General features: G+C 38.4%; 1 protein-coding gene across 2 annotated transcripts in view; it reads left to right on the plus strand.

Annotated features, from left to right (window-relative positions):
- Nucleotides 1–14,392, plus strand: part of ELP3 (elongator acetyltransferase complex subunit 3) — a 95,535-nt gene that overhangs the window by 28,624 nt on the left and 52,519 nt on the right. For both annotated transcript variants that reach the window (XM_001495587.6, XM_070261279.1), the window contains 2 exons: nt 6,794–6,955; nt 9,759–9,885. In XM_001495587.6, the coding sequence (XP_001495637.1) occupies nt 6,794–6,955; nt 9,759–9,885 (289 nt within the window). The remainder of the gene's footprint in view (nt 1–6,793; nt 6,956–9,758; nt 9,886–14,392) is intronic.

Here is a 14,392-nt window from a genome sequence, read left to right on the forward strand (position 1 = left end):
CATTATAAATTTCTGTGCCTTCAGCATTGGTTTCTGGACACTTGTCATTTTCCTTCTGGTCTGGAGTGTTAATGTATTTCTGCATGCTGTTTGATGGGTGTACCTTTGCTGGCGTATAATGGTAGTATCTGATCACATTCCACCTGCCACCACTGAGGAGGGCAGGAGCTCTGTTTTCTGAGCCCACCGAATCCCCTGAGACTTGTGCTCTTCTGTTGGAAGTTGTGCCAGTAGGGCTCTCTGCGTCTGGCCACCACTGCTTCACACACTCAGGCACAGGCACTCTGGTGGGGATCCCCTGCCCTGACCAACCAGCTGAGCTGGTGTGCCAGGCGAGGTGGCGGGGGAGGGGCTGCCTTCTTTCCTGCCCGTGCTCCCGCTCCACACTGACTGGCGGCCCACCTTGGCTGCTCAGCTTGGTGGGGGCGCCCCCATGGTGACTGAGCTGCCTTGGTGTGGGGTGTTCGTGCAGGCTGGGAAGCAACTCTGAGAGCAAAAGCATTCCCACAGAGCACTGCCTTTTCCCCCGTCTCCTCACAGAGTCATACCCTGGCTGCTGCATGAGGTCCTGTGCCCTAGGTTGCTGCTGCTGGGGAGAGGGAGGAGATCCGCTTACCTCCTTCCACTGCTTCCTGGGGGATCCAGTACCCCCACCTTCAGATGTATGGTTGCATGGATCTCTCAGATGTCTGTTTGTGTTGTGCGCATATGCTCTGTCGGTTAATGAATGTCCTTTTCGTTGTATCTCATGGTGAGGAGACTAAGGGAACAGCACACACTCCTCCATCATGCTGAGGTCACTCATCTGTCTAATTCTATATAAGGCATTTTTTTCTATATTTTTTAATAGGGACTGTCTTCTTAAGAGAGAGGATCCCCATATTTAGCACAATGCCTTAAGGACAGAGGGTACTTAGTAAATCTTGTACATGAGTGCAGTGGAAAGAACTGTGCATTAAGAATCAGGAGACTTAGGTTCTAGACTTACTTCTGTTATTATCCTACATTATAACCTGTTTTAAGCCACTTATTCTGTGTTTTAGTTTCCTCATCTACGAAAATTAATAGGTGGATCTAGATTATCTCTGAAATTACTTCTTTCTCTGACATTCTATGGTTTGAAGATTTCTATTGGAATGAGAATTTTTATCTAAAAGATGTGTTTGCAAGTTATTTTTCATCTAGCATTCACTTTCTGACAATAACAACTTTCGTATAATGCATTTATATATAGACCTTAAATTAGAATGTAAATACAATGTTAAAAGAATGTGTGATAACGTGATTTTTTTCTATTAATAGTGCATTGCTGTTGGTTCTTCCACTGTCTGATTAGGAGTATAAAATGGTAGCATTCTTGTCAGCTATTGAAAGAATCAAATGTTATGGGTTGGTTTTGTGTACCTTAAAGTTTGCCAACCAGTGTGATAGGGAGCAAGGGTTGCTGATTAGTCTCTAAGCTACAGTGTCACCAGGTTAGTTTTTCATAGGTAGTATTCATTTAAAAATCAAAATTCTGTTCCTCTCTCTTTCCTCAAGTTTGTGTCGGGCAGAACTTATTATTTTATAGATCCTCTTGACATAACCACCAATGTCCAAGGAGAAAACTTGACCACATCTCAAAAAAAGGAAAAAAGAAAAAGTTATTTTTAAATCCTCAAACAACCCAAACATCCAATGCGATCGTTCTTATGTCTAGGATATCTCTACCACAGCGTTGTACAACATATACGTGAATATAAAAGTTTGTTGAGATATTTTCCAGATATGATTATAGCCAACAAAAGAATGTGTTGTGTGGTTCTACTGCTGAGGAATTATACCAATAACCCCGGATGTTATTTGGTAATTCACACAAGTCTTTGCTTTCCAAAGAAGTTTTTAAATTCTGCTTACTCATTTTGGGACTGTAAATGCAGAAGAGTTTGTGCATCCTGATAAATGAAAATTAATGTTTCATCTACATACCATTATTATTTGGTTTGAGCAGGTTGAGTTTGAGGTGGATGGATGTCCAGGTAAGTTGCATAAGCCTTTCAGGGTTTAGAGCTCTGGTGAGATTTCACACAGGACCAGAATAAGGCACATCCTACTGCATGAATGACAGATTTTAAAAAAGGACTGCAACAGATTAATAATAATGAGAAATGCTCTTTGATGCCATAGCCTTCTGGGAGTGAATCAAAAAACAGTTTACAGAAGATAATAAAGAGACTTCAACATTGGGTTGCTGTCTTCCTTCGGTGTCCACCTGGTCGGGGCCCTTAATGCATGGAGAAATAAATAATAATAAATATAACTTTTATAGGTCACTTTCTTCCTTCCAGAAATTAAAGGCATGCTTCTCAAGAAATAATCTGTATTCATTTATATTTCTGCCACTTCTAGCTCTTTGTTCTTATGTGGTTCTTGGTTTAATCTGTGTGTCTTATCCATGCAGCTAGATTCTTAAGCATCTAGGATAAGAACTATTGTATTTTTACTTTTCTGTAAAATACCTGGCGTAGTGCTAGGCACCTTCTAGGGTTGACTCTTTGCAAGAGGAAAGATAACCAGTAGAATTTTCTAGAGGCTGCCATGGGAATGAAGAGAGACCTCCTGTGTCCTCAATTATGCCTAATTCATTTATTTGTTCTTCATTTGTATCTTTTTCTATTGAAAGAGAAATTTTAGTGCTGAAGCCCTTACTGCTAAATATATTCAAGCATACAGCCTTCCAGGAACTTCCTGTCTACCTAGACATATCCACAACCATTATTAAGGCAATTTTCCTTAATACAGACAATCCCCAACTTAAGATGGCTTTACTTACGATTTTTCGACTTTACAACAGTGTGAAAGTGATACACATTCAGTAGAAACCATACTTTGAATTTTGCTGTTTTCTCAGGCTAGCGATATCCTCCCCTGTGATGCCAGATAGGAGCAGCAAGCCACAGCTCCCGGTCAGCCACACAGTCACGGGAGTAAACAACCAATACACTTGCAACCATTCTGTACCCATACAGCCATTCTGTTTTTTCATTTTCACTACAGTAGTTCAATTACATGAGATATTCAGCACTTTATTATAAAATAGGCTTTGTGTTAGATGATTTTGCCCAACTGTAGGCTAATGTAAGTGTTCTGAACACATTTAAGGTGGGCTAGGCTAAGCTACCATGCTTGGTAGGTTAGGTGTATTACAGTCATGTGTGGAATAACGATGGGGATACATTTTGAGAAATACATCATTAAGTGATTTCAACATTGTGTGAGCATCATAGACTGTACTTAAACCTAGACAGTATAGCCTACTACACACCTAGGCTATTGATACTTATCTTATGGGACCACCATGGTATATGCAGTTCGTCATTAACCAGAACGTTATGTGGCACGTGACTGTAAATACATTTTCAACTTACAATGAGTTAACTGGGAGGTAACCCCATCATAAGTCAAGGGAGATGTGTATTCATAGTATGGGCAAGGTACTTTGGGAACGGGAGCACAGAGTTACTGAGAGGTACTGGGAAGATGTCATAGGAGGAGAAATGTATTTGAGCTTTGTTTTCTTCAAGGTAGCGTTTGGATTTTTTTGCTTTTAGATTCCTAGGTTATTGTCCCATTCCCTACTTTCTTGTACAAAAATGCTGTCAGCATAAGTTATTGGCTTAAGTTATGCTTCACAGAGAACATTAGCATCTTTTATAGTTAGTGATGCTCCTATGGCATACGAAAAAGTGTAGGTTCAACGTAACCCCACACTGGTGGCGTACAAACTTAGTTAAGATGACCCTGTAATACCACAAAAAGCAGTGGAATTGGAATCAGAAGACCTGGGTACAAGTCTTGACTTTGCTTCTTGCAAGCTTATGATCAGCGTTCAAAAGTGTTTGGTACATTTCCCAGATGCCGAAGAACTCAAGAAGTCTATGGCCCTCCTGGAAGATATGGGAGTTGGACTAGGTACTAAAGGAGAGCCATACTATTGCATGGCTATGTAAATGATTTGGAGGATTATAGCAGGCCATAAAACATTAGCTCAGATACTTTATTTAGATTGGTTGAAAGCCCGTATGCACGTATTTGCATATTAAAGAACAACTATATATTTTTTTTTTTTTAAGATTTTATTTTTTCCTTTTTCTCCCCAAAGCCCCCCGGTACATAGTTGTGTATTCTTCGTTGTGGGTTCTTCTAGTTGTGGCATGTGGGACGCTGCCTCAGCGTGGTCTGATGAGTAGTGCCATGTCCGCGCCCAGCGAACTTAACCACTCGGCCACGGGGCCAGCCCCAAGAACAACTATATTTTTATCTTTACATCTCTGTTAAATGAGCAGGCAAGATTCAGTGATATGTAAGACTAAGTATAGCTTTAACAAAAAAATTCTAATAAAAATACAATGTTCTAATAGGAAAGATGACCTTATATTTTGTTCTTCACAAAAATACTCCATTATTTTTCTCATTCAAATTTGATAAGAATTTCTGCTTAATTGCTTTTCAGATGAAAATACAATTCTGAAAAGAAGATGGTGGTAAAAGCCTTTTGTAAATATAAGATAAATTGGCTTTAAAAAATTGAATTTTTTATTTCTCCATTTCTGCTGCTGCAAAAGGTAATGACTTTTCCCCTCAGAGGAAAGACGTTTTTGAAACGGAGTTAAATGATTGTTTGAGAATAAGGTTTGCCTCCATGTCCTATATCATATTCTGACTACTTATAAGGAGACCTTATCATACTTGCAGCAGCTTCCTCTGTGCGTCTTGGTTGGGCCTTTGATGATCTGTGCAATAGAAAGATTAGCTAGTAATTTTCTCTTTCCTTTAGACAAATTCCCATTTGTGCAATTGCCTACCCTCTAGTTTTTTCCCAGTGATGCAAGGTACTATTGTGCTGCTGAGCTTGCTAACTTAGTGGCATCCTTTTAAGAAATACTATAGGCTTTATAAAAATATCAATTAATAGGGAGGTTTGTGATATACTTTTTGAATGCTTGATTCTAAGACGTTCTCATTTACTTTCTTAAATATACTCATTTAGAGTTTCCTGCTTTTTGGGTTTTTTTAAATTAACCTTCATGTAATTTGCTTTCTCCATAGTGTATGAGTGTTTGTTTTAATTTAAAAAGTAGTGATTTTCTCCAAACACAATAATTGGTATTTGAAAAAGGTGAGTTACATTTATCGTATGGCATATATGCATACCTTTGTACCACCTATTTGAGAGGCATGGGACTTTCTGATTTGATTGTTTCAGAGAAACCAAATGATTTAGTATCCTGTCTTAGGCAAGACTGGATAAGATCCGAGCCCTTTTTCTGTCTTACAATTCATCTTTTAGCAACTTTGGACTCATTGTTTACCTTTAATCTTGTTGCCTCTGGTAATCCTATATAAAATCTTATGTAATACAATAATAAACAGTGCAAAAAAGTTTGAATGTCTGGAAAATCTTATGCAATACACTAGTAAACCGGGCCAAAGAGCTTGAATGTCTAGAGTAAAAGACTTCAGAATTAGTCCTCTAGTTCAGTGATTCTTAACTTTCTTAATGATATTAAATAAGTCAATTTTTATCGACAGTGAATGAAGGCATGAACCTAAAGAAGTTATTACAAAATTATGGAAATTTTATGATTTTTACTTTTCAAGAAATAGCTATGAACTTCTTTGGAAAGAAGGAAATTAAATGGCAAAGAAAGGCTTCTCTCACCCTCCCCAAAGAACTGAGACAGTTGTGGAAGGATGCACTGAGAAGAATTATTGGGTCCTAGAACGTCACAGAAGTTGAAAAGGAGAGAAATCTAATGTCCCGTGCTGAATTGTCTAAGCAGCGTGCCAAAATGAAATACAAAGCAAGGATTTTGAAGTCAGACGGGCACAACTTCAAATCTTGACTTGGATTTTATGAAGTCTATACCCTTGGACAGAATATTTAATTCCTTTGAACATCAGTTTCTTCATCTGTAAAATGGAGATAATAAAACATGCTTCATAGAGCTGACAGAAGTGTTCAGTGTGTGTGGAGTGTATAGCACAGTACTTGGCCACCATGGCCTCTGTAAACATTACTTCCTATTGCCTCCCATCAGCAGCCCCCTCAGCAAGTCATTTTTATGTCTGGATTTTTGGCTGGCATTAAGGCCATTAACTCAAACAGCTTGAATCTAAAGTGGTACTAACTACTCTGATATCTGGTTTTAGTGAAAGAGAAAAATGATTCCTAACTTTGTAAATTATTGCTAAGATTAATAGGCTTGGCAAAAAGACTGTTGTGTATGTAGAAGACGTTTTATCTAAATTATTCCTGTGATCATTATACATACCCTCTCCTCTTCTTTTTCTTTTATTTAACATGACTTTTAAAATATGAAGTGGGAAATAATGCAGATGGTTTCCACTTAATGTGAAAAATCGTTGCTAGGATTTGAAAAATAGAGTTTCACAGTTGAAATCAGTGCTTTCAAAGAGATTATGGTTGCAGCATACTGCAGGAGAATAATGATAATGATGATGATAACATTACTGCAGTGTGTGCCAGTTCAGTCACTTCAATCCTGTGAGGTATAGGTACTGTTACCCTCAATTTGCAGATAAAAAAATCAAAGCACAGAGAGGTTAATAACGTTCCTGTTTGTACAGTCAGGAAATAGCAGAGCCAGGATTTGAACTCTGACATGTGGCTCCAGAGGCTGTCCTCTTAATCACTGTCTTGTCCTGGGAGGACTAAGAGAAGATAGTCCTTTAGTGGGAGCAAATGTCCGAAAGCTGTAGCAGCTTGTTTACTTTTAGGTTTGCTTTATAGATATTCTGAGAGAAGCCTCACAAAGTGTATCGGAATTACTATTGAGACCAGACCAGATTATTGCATGAAGCGGCATTTAAGTGACATGTTGACCTATGGCTGCACACGGCTGGAGATTGGGGTGCAGAGTGTCTACGAAGATGTGGCCAGAGATACCAACAGGTAAGGTGGTGGCAAATGATCTTGCATAAGCCTTCTGCTCCCACTAATTTTTTTTTTCCAATCTTCTTTTTTTTTCCCATGCTTTTTCTCACCAAATCCCCCAAGTACGTAGTTGTATATTTTAGTTGCGGGTCCTTCCAGTTGTAGCATGTGGGACGCCACCTCAAAGTGGCCTAATGAGCAGTGCCATGTCTGCGCCCAGGATCTGAACCAGCGAAACCCTGGGCCGCAGAAGCGGAGCACTCTGCCACAGGGCCGGCCCCCCGCTGATTTTATCCACATGCGTACTCATCCTTTCCTCCTTCCTGCAAGTCTTAGAGAAAGAGGTATCAGTATTCCTGCTTTTCAGAATCATTCTTCTACCTGTCCTCTTAAGTCCATTCCCTCTTTCCTTGATTTTTGGTCTTTCTCTACTGGCTCTTTTCCAGTAACCTTTAAACATGTTCATGTCTCTTATTCTTGTCATAAACAGCCTTTCCCATGTGACAAACAAAAGGCAGGGCTCAAGGTCAGTAGGTTAAAGCAGGAAAGAAGGCCAAGGAGAATGGGAACAAAGAAAGGGGTTGGAACAAGAAGGGAGTCAAGGTGAGATTTAAGAGGTTAGTTTTTATGGAGCAGATGCTAATTGGCAGGGACGTTTGCTTAGCAATGGGTACAAACTTGAGCAGAAAATATACACATGAAAGATTTAACTGTATGAGGAACTTTATGATTAATTGGTAAATTAGTGAAAAATAAGAGATTTCAGGAGTTAATTAGGCAGCAGGATTCCTTGACCTAAGATGGTAAAGGCAGGCTTCAGGGAGTATGTATGTGCTGAATTGGACTTTAATGTCCATGACATTAAAGTCCAATTCAGCACATTCGATTTGGGTAGACATGATTGGGGGTTGTACTAGGAGAAGGAAGTAAAGACTGGTCAACGTCTTAGAAACAACCAAGAAGAATGCCAGGCTGAGGAGGATGGAATCTTTCCTTTAGGATAATAGAAGTCTGTTGAATGATTTTGAGCACAAGGAAGAATCTGATGGATGTCAGGTTTGAAAAAGATTAAACCTGAGATAAAGGCATTCATGTAGGGGAAGACTCGAACTGGGGACACTGGTTGGACTACTGCAGTAACCAAGGGCTGTGCTAGAGGCACCTGTGGAAACCGAAAGAGTTAAAAAAGCTTTCTGAAGAAAATGACATCTAAGCTGAGACTTCCAGGAAGAGTATGAGTTAATCAGGTGGGGAGGAGGAAGGTTGTTTCAGGCAGAAAGAAAAATATGAGCAAACTCCTGAGGATGGGAGCACATAGCATATCTAGGGAATTTGGAGTAGTTTAGTTTGGTAAGAGTGTAAAGCGTGAGAGAGAAGAATGGTAAGAGGTGAGGCTGAAAAGGTGAATGGGCCAAATTATGAGGAGCCTCAGGAGTCAGCCCAGGGAGTTTGGGCTTTAATCCAAGGACAAGCTGTAAGCTAAGTTGTGATATGAGCATATCTGCATTTTAGAAAGGTCACTTCATGGGGATCACAGTATGGGGGGTGGATCAAGAAGAGCAAGCTAGAAAGAAGACCAGTTAAGAGGCTGTTGCAGTAATTTAAGCAAGAAATGATGTCCTAAAAAGAAAGAAATGACAGTGTTTGGTGACTGAGTAGAAATGAGGGTAAGAGAGAATGGGAAGTAGAGGAGGCTTAAAGGGAAGATGAGTTTTATTTTGGATATACTGAGTGTTAGATACTTGTGGAACAACCAGTTGAAGGTTTGCTTTAGAGCAGGGCTGTCCAACAGAACATTCTGCAGTGAGTGAAAAGTTCTCTGCCTGCACTGTCCAATATGATAGCACAACTGAGAGCTGAATTTTTCATTTTAATTAATTTAAATATAAACTTGAGTAACCACGTGTGCCTGCTGACTACAGTACAGTGCAACTTTAGAGTATTGATGCTTGGGAGTGGTATCAGGATAGAGGCCTAGCCTGTACGGATAAATTGGGAAGTCATTAGCAAAAAGAGATTAGAAATGGAAGCCATGGAAATGGACGGGAGCGTGCAGAGAGAAAGGGGCAGGGTCAGAGTCAGTGGTTTCTAGGATTCTTTTGTGGTGAATTGGAATGTCTTGGTGGTAAAGGGATTAACGCAGGGCTTCAGTGCTTAGTCATCCTTCTCACAGCCCCCAGACTCTTATTAGGGCTTGCTTTCTGCTTGGATGTGGCACTAGAATGTTCAGATGATTATCCAGCAGGCCCCAAATGATTCTGCCTTGTTACTGAATCATTTTCTCCTCTTGCTTTTTTAAGGACCCTCCAGCCCACCAGAGTGAAATCTGTTTTGTGTGTAGGTGTCACTCTTCCTCTCCCTCTCTACAAATAATTTCAAAAGATTTTTAAAGAACATAACAAGATGCTGCTTCTGCTTGATTTTGAGTTCATTGTTCTTGTTTTAAATTTAGATATTTACCTTATTTAATAAGCTTAAATAAAATAAGCTTATATTAAGCTTATTTTGGCTGATGATGCTAAACCAAATAATTTTAGTATACATTAACTCTTGTTACCCCAGTCATTTACTGCCAGAACTTTGAGTAGCTGCGTGAGGGAATTTATGAGAAATATCACAGAAGTAAAATGATTTTCTTCCAGGCCTTCTCAGGGGTGGAGATGTAAAAATGACTTTCTGAGATTTCTTTTTCCCTACCCATATTATTCTGCATTATGGAACTACTGTTACATGTCTCAGAGATTGTTTTTCCTCTCTGTTCCTTGTGTTAAGCTTGTTGTTCATTTATTTGTGTAACAGGTGGTGAATTTTGTTTCCTCAGGGGCCACACTGTGAAGGCAGTATGTGAGTCATTTCACCTAGCCAAAGATTCTGGTTTCAAAGTTGTGGCTCATATGATGCCTGATCTGCCAAATGTGGGGCTAGAGAGAGACATCGAACAGTTTATAGTAAGTATTACTTTAAACCAGGCTAATTCAGAATACCTCTGCATGCCGCTTTTACCCTCTCTGCTCTTTTTAATTATTTACTGTGGATTTTTTCCCTATTATTTAAGCAGTACATCCTCATAATAGAACAGTAGAAACACAATAGAGAAAGAGGAGTCACTTACAGCCACAACACCAAATACAATCCTAACATTTTAATATACTCCCTTCCAGGTCTTTTTTATGCTTGGGCTTTTTTGGAGGAGGAGGTGGTTTATACATATATACACACAGATACACTTAGACTTACACATATGATAGGTAATTATTTCAATAGCTTTTTCCCTTAACATTACGACAAGCATTTACCCATCTTATAGCCTGGTCTCTGTTAAAATGTTAACATATTTAAATATCTGCTTAATTTCCATTGAATAAATATGCCATGCTTTTTTTTTTTTTTTTTTTAAAGATTTTATTTTTCCTTTTTCTCCCCAAAGCCCCCCAGTGCATAGTTGTGTATTTTTAGTTGTGGTCCTTCTAGTTGTGGCACGTGGGATGCTGCCATGTCTGCACCCAGGATTCGAACTGGAGAAACCCTGGGCTGCCAAAGCAGAGCGTGTGAACTTAACCACTTGGCCACAGGGCTGGCACCTGTTCTTTGAAGTTTTATACCTATCTCTGGGGTGTGGGTTTGGTTTTTTTTTTTTTTAACTCTATCACATTTTAGCTTGATCCATATTAGCTTTTCTTGGAAAGTGAGATTGATCAAAACTTTTTCTTCAGATTCTCAGCTAGGCAAAGTGTCTTAGGAATGTTCTTTTAGAGAAGAGGGTGAAAATATTTATCAAGTTATTTCATCCACAAAAATCCTTTTATTTTACTCTGTTTAGAAAAATAGAATTTACCATGCCTTATTTGTGAAGTTACTAATTCTTTCTTTCTTTTTAAGAAGTTTATTTTTATTATTTTTAAGCCGGTGAGTTACAACTAAAGGCCTGTTTATAAGATGACATTAATTCACAGATGTCCCTGTTACTAATTCCCCCATATTGGCAGTGTAATAGATTTTGAGTCTAATAATGTCCCCTCATTAGTTAATAGCCAGGTACTCAGACTCTAAGCCTAAAAGTCACCTGAAACATATTTTCTTTAGCACAGCTTCTAAGTGGACCAGTGGTATAGCCAGAATTCATAACTTTAAGTGCCCTTGGAAAAAAATATGTCATGTTTCAAGTAATAGCAAATAGCTGAGTCTCACTATTCATTTTCCTTAGTATCTTCAAAATAAAGAATAGTTTAATAATAATAATATTACAAGAGACAACCCTTCCTGTAAACAGATTTATCTGCTTGTTTGTATTCTTTTCAGAGAAGCCTAGGGAATATGAGTAGACCATATGCCTGTTCTAACTGCATCCCAGCAAATGAGTAACAAAGTAGAGCCAAAATGAAAATCTGATTTCTCTCTAGAGAAGAATTCTCTGCAAAATTAACTTATAAATTGCTTTCAAATAAATAATTTCTACAAATTAGTAAGAAAAAGGCAGATAGCCCAATAGGAGAATGGGCAAAAAAACTTGAACAAGCACTTCACAAATAGCCAATAAACCTATTTCAGAGTTCTCAAAGTGATTAATCTTCAAAGGAATGAAATTTAAAACTGCAGTATGTTGCTACTGTCTACTCCCCAGAATAACTAAGAATAGCTAAAATGAAAAAAGACAGTATGAAGTGTTGCTAAGAGTATGGAGCAACTGGAACTCTGATTTACTGCTAATGGGAATGTAAATTGGTACCATCATGTTAGAAAACTGATAGTATCCATTAAAGGTAAACATATGCATACCCCATGACCCAGCAATTCTGCTCCTAGATGTATACTCAACAGAAATGCACGCATATATTTACCGGAAGACATGGTCACAAATTACTGGTGGTAATATCATCAGAGTGGAAACAACCCAAATGTCCATTAACAGTAGAGTGCATAAATAAATTATGTTGTAGTCATATGATGAAATACTAAAAAACAATAAGAATAAGTTAATTACAACATCATGCAACAACATGGCTGATTTCTATTCCAAATAATAATTGAGCAAAGGAAACGAGATCCAAAAGACTGCCTAATATAGAATTCTATTAATATGAAGTACAAAAACTTACGTTGAAATTGTAACCAGAAACAGGCATGAGGTGGGCTTCTGAGGTTTTGATAATGTTCTTTTTCTTGATTTGAGTGTCTGGGTGCGGGTTACATGATTTGTAAGAATCTGTCAAGTTGTACACTTAGGATTTGTGTACTTTGCTATATCTAAGACACACTTCAGTAAAAAGTTTGCATAAAAACTTTCAGAACTAGTTTTTATTTAGGAAATGTCCTCGTTTGGGCCTGTTTGGAATTCACAACCTTTCTTAAATTCGTAGACAGTATATTTTACACTTTAAAAACTTTTTTCTCTATTTTAATGTCATATCGTTAGCAACCCACAGATATATTTCCCTTTACGTGTTTTGTTCCATAGGAAGGGTTGCTAAATCAGGGGTCTGCTCATATGATTGCAAAGGATAGCCTCGCCTTTTACAGATCCATAAAGCCACTGCACAGTCCACTAAGATGTTAGAGCCGTACCTTTGGGATTGTGTGCCTACGTGTGTTAGTTATAAATTGGCTTAGATCTCACACCTTGTTGTTTAGGTCACTTCTGGGTCACTAAGAGTATAGCTGTTGATTTGCAAATTCACACTCTTATCTAATGATAGGTGCAGAGCTTGTAGCCATGTGTGATAAATAGTGTTTGCTTATATTTTCCAGTAACAAAGATTTATTTTTGAAATGTTTTCTTTTTTTCTCATAAAGCCGAAAGTCCTTGTTGTGATAGAGAATGTTTAACATCTTAGGAATTTATCCTACGAGCATAACTCCACCCTTTCCACCTATCCTCCGTTAGGATTTATTTATTACTCAAAATAGCTTTTAGCTGTTTTTGGTATTTAATTCTTTTAAAAATTAGACTGCTCCTGGTTATCCAAGCTCAGGTTACTTGAAAATGCTTGAAGAATGTCTGTTTCTCTCAAGGAAATATTTGTCTCCAGAATCTCCTGTCAGTAACTAGAAATCTTTCAGAGGCCATTAATGTTTGCCCCACACTTTTGACACTCAGAAGTTCTTTTCTTTCCTACTGCAGTTTTTCCCAAAAACCAGTGGGATTAAGTTACAGTTTAGTGGGGATGGTCAGAAGCCTTTGTTTTTGTTTGTTTGTTTTTAATGTAAAGGTTTGTTACTTAAGGTATTGTCATAGCATACAGGTAAGTGTAGAATTATATCAGAAAAGACCGTCTGTTGTAGCCTCCCCAGATGAGGAAACAAGGCCGATGAGATGAGATCAAGTGCCTTTCCGAGTTTCCTTTCTTAGGCAAAAGGAAGTCTATTTTATTATGAATGACTATGCATGACCTGAATGATGTTGAAATTCAGGGCAAGTTGGATCTTACAGAAATAAAACTTTAAACCTCGTTCTGTTTTTAGTTATTTTTTATTTGTATCAAAGTACTATATGAATAATTTTAAAAGTCAAATTCTACTATAAGGTCTACAGTGATAAACAGCAGTCAGTACCCTGCCTTCCTTTTCCTTGAGTGTACCCATGTCATTTTACAAACGCTCCAGGGTCTGCTTTCTTCTCCTGTTCATTCCTCGAATCTACTGCAGTTTGGCATCCACCCTTCACTGAAGCTCTTCTCTCAAAATGTTGTAAAGTACTTCCTAATCTCCAAATCCAAAGGATACTTCTCTGCTGTCATGTTATTCATTCTTAGCATTGTTATTGTTAAAGATGGTCTCCATTTTGAAATTCTCATCTCCCTGGCTTTAGCGACTCTACTGCCCCCTGCTTCTCTTTTTATCTCTAGGACCATTTCTTTTCTGCTCAGTCTCTTTTTTCTTCCCACCACTTCAATGTGGCTTCTGTCTTTTGCTCTCTTCTATATGCTTGCCTTTCTTCTGTTGTTGTAAGTGTACCACTTACCCTTCAGTGACTCTCGTGTGCTCTCCAGCCTTAATCCTTAGGCTCCTAAGATCAATTACTTAGTACTCTTCAACTAGCACCAGATGTCTTACATGTACTTCGAACTAAATACACCAAATATGGACATATTTATCCTTTCCCCCAGTGGCCTCTTCCTCTTATACTCTCCTGTCATACTTGGTGGTGCCATCATCCACATAATCTACCAAGCCAGAAATTTAGGAGTCATTCAAGAGGAAGTAGAAAATATTTGGACTCTGGAGCCAGGCTGCGCCTAGTTTGAATCCTGGTCCCACCACTTACTAGCAAATTGTTCGACTGCTTTGTTCCTCAGTTTTCTCTTCTCTAAAATGAGGCTAATTATAGAAGCTACCTGTTATGAAGATTAGTTGAGATAACATGTGCAACTCACTTAGAAAAATGCTTGGCACATAGTGAGTACCCAGTACATCTTTGCCACTGCTGCTGTTGCTGTTCCCTCATACCCTGAATCTAAT

The sequence above is a fragment of the Equus caballus genome, chromosome 2 (assembly GCF_041296265.1).
Source record: "Equus caballus isolate H_3958 breed thoroughbred chromosome 2, TB-T2T, whole genome shotgun sequence".
Lineage (NCBI taxonomy): Eukaryota > Metazoa > Chordata > Mammalia > Perissodactyla > Equidae > Equus > Equus caballus.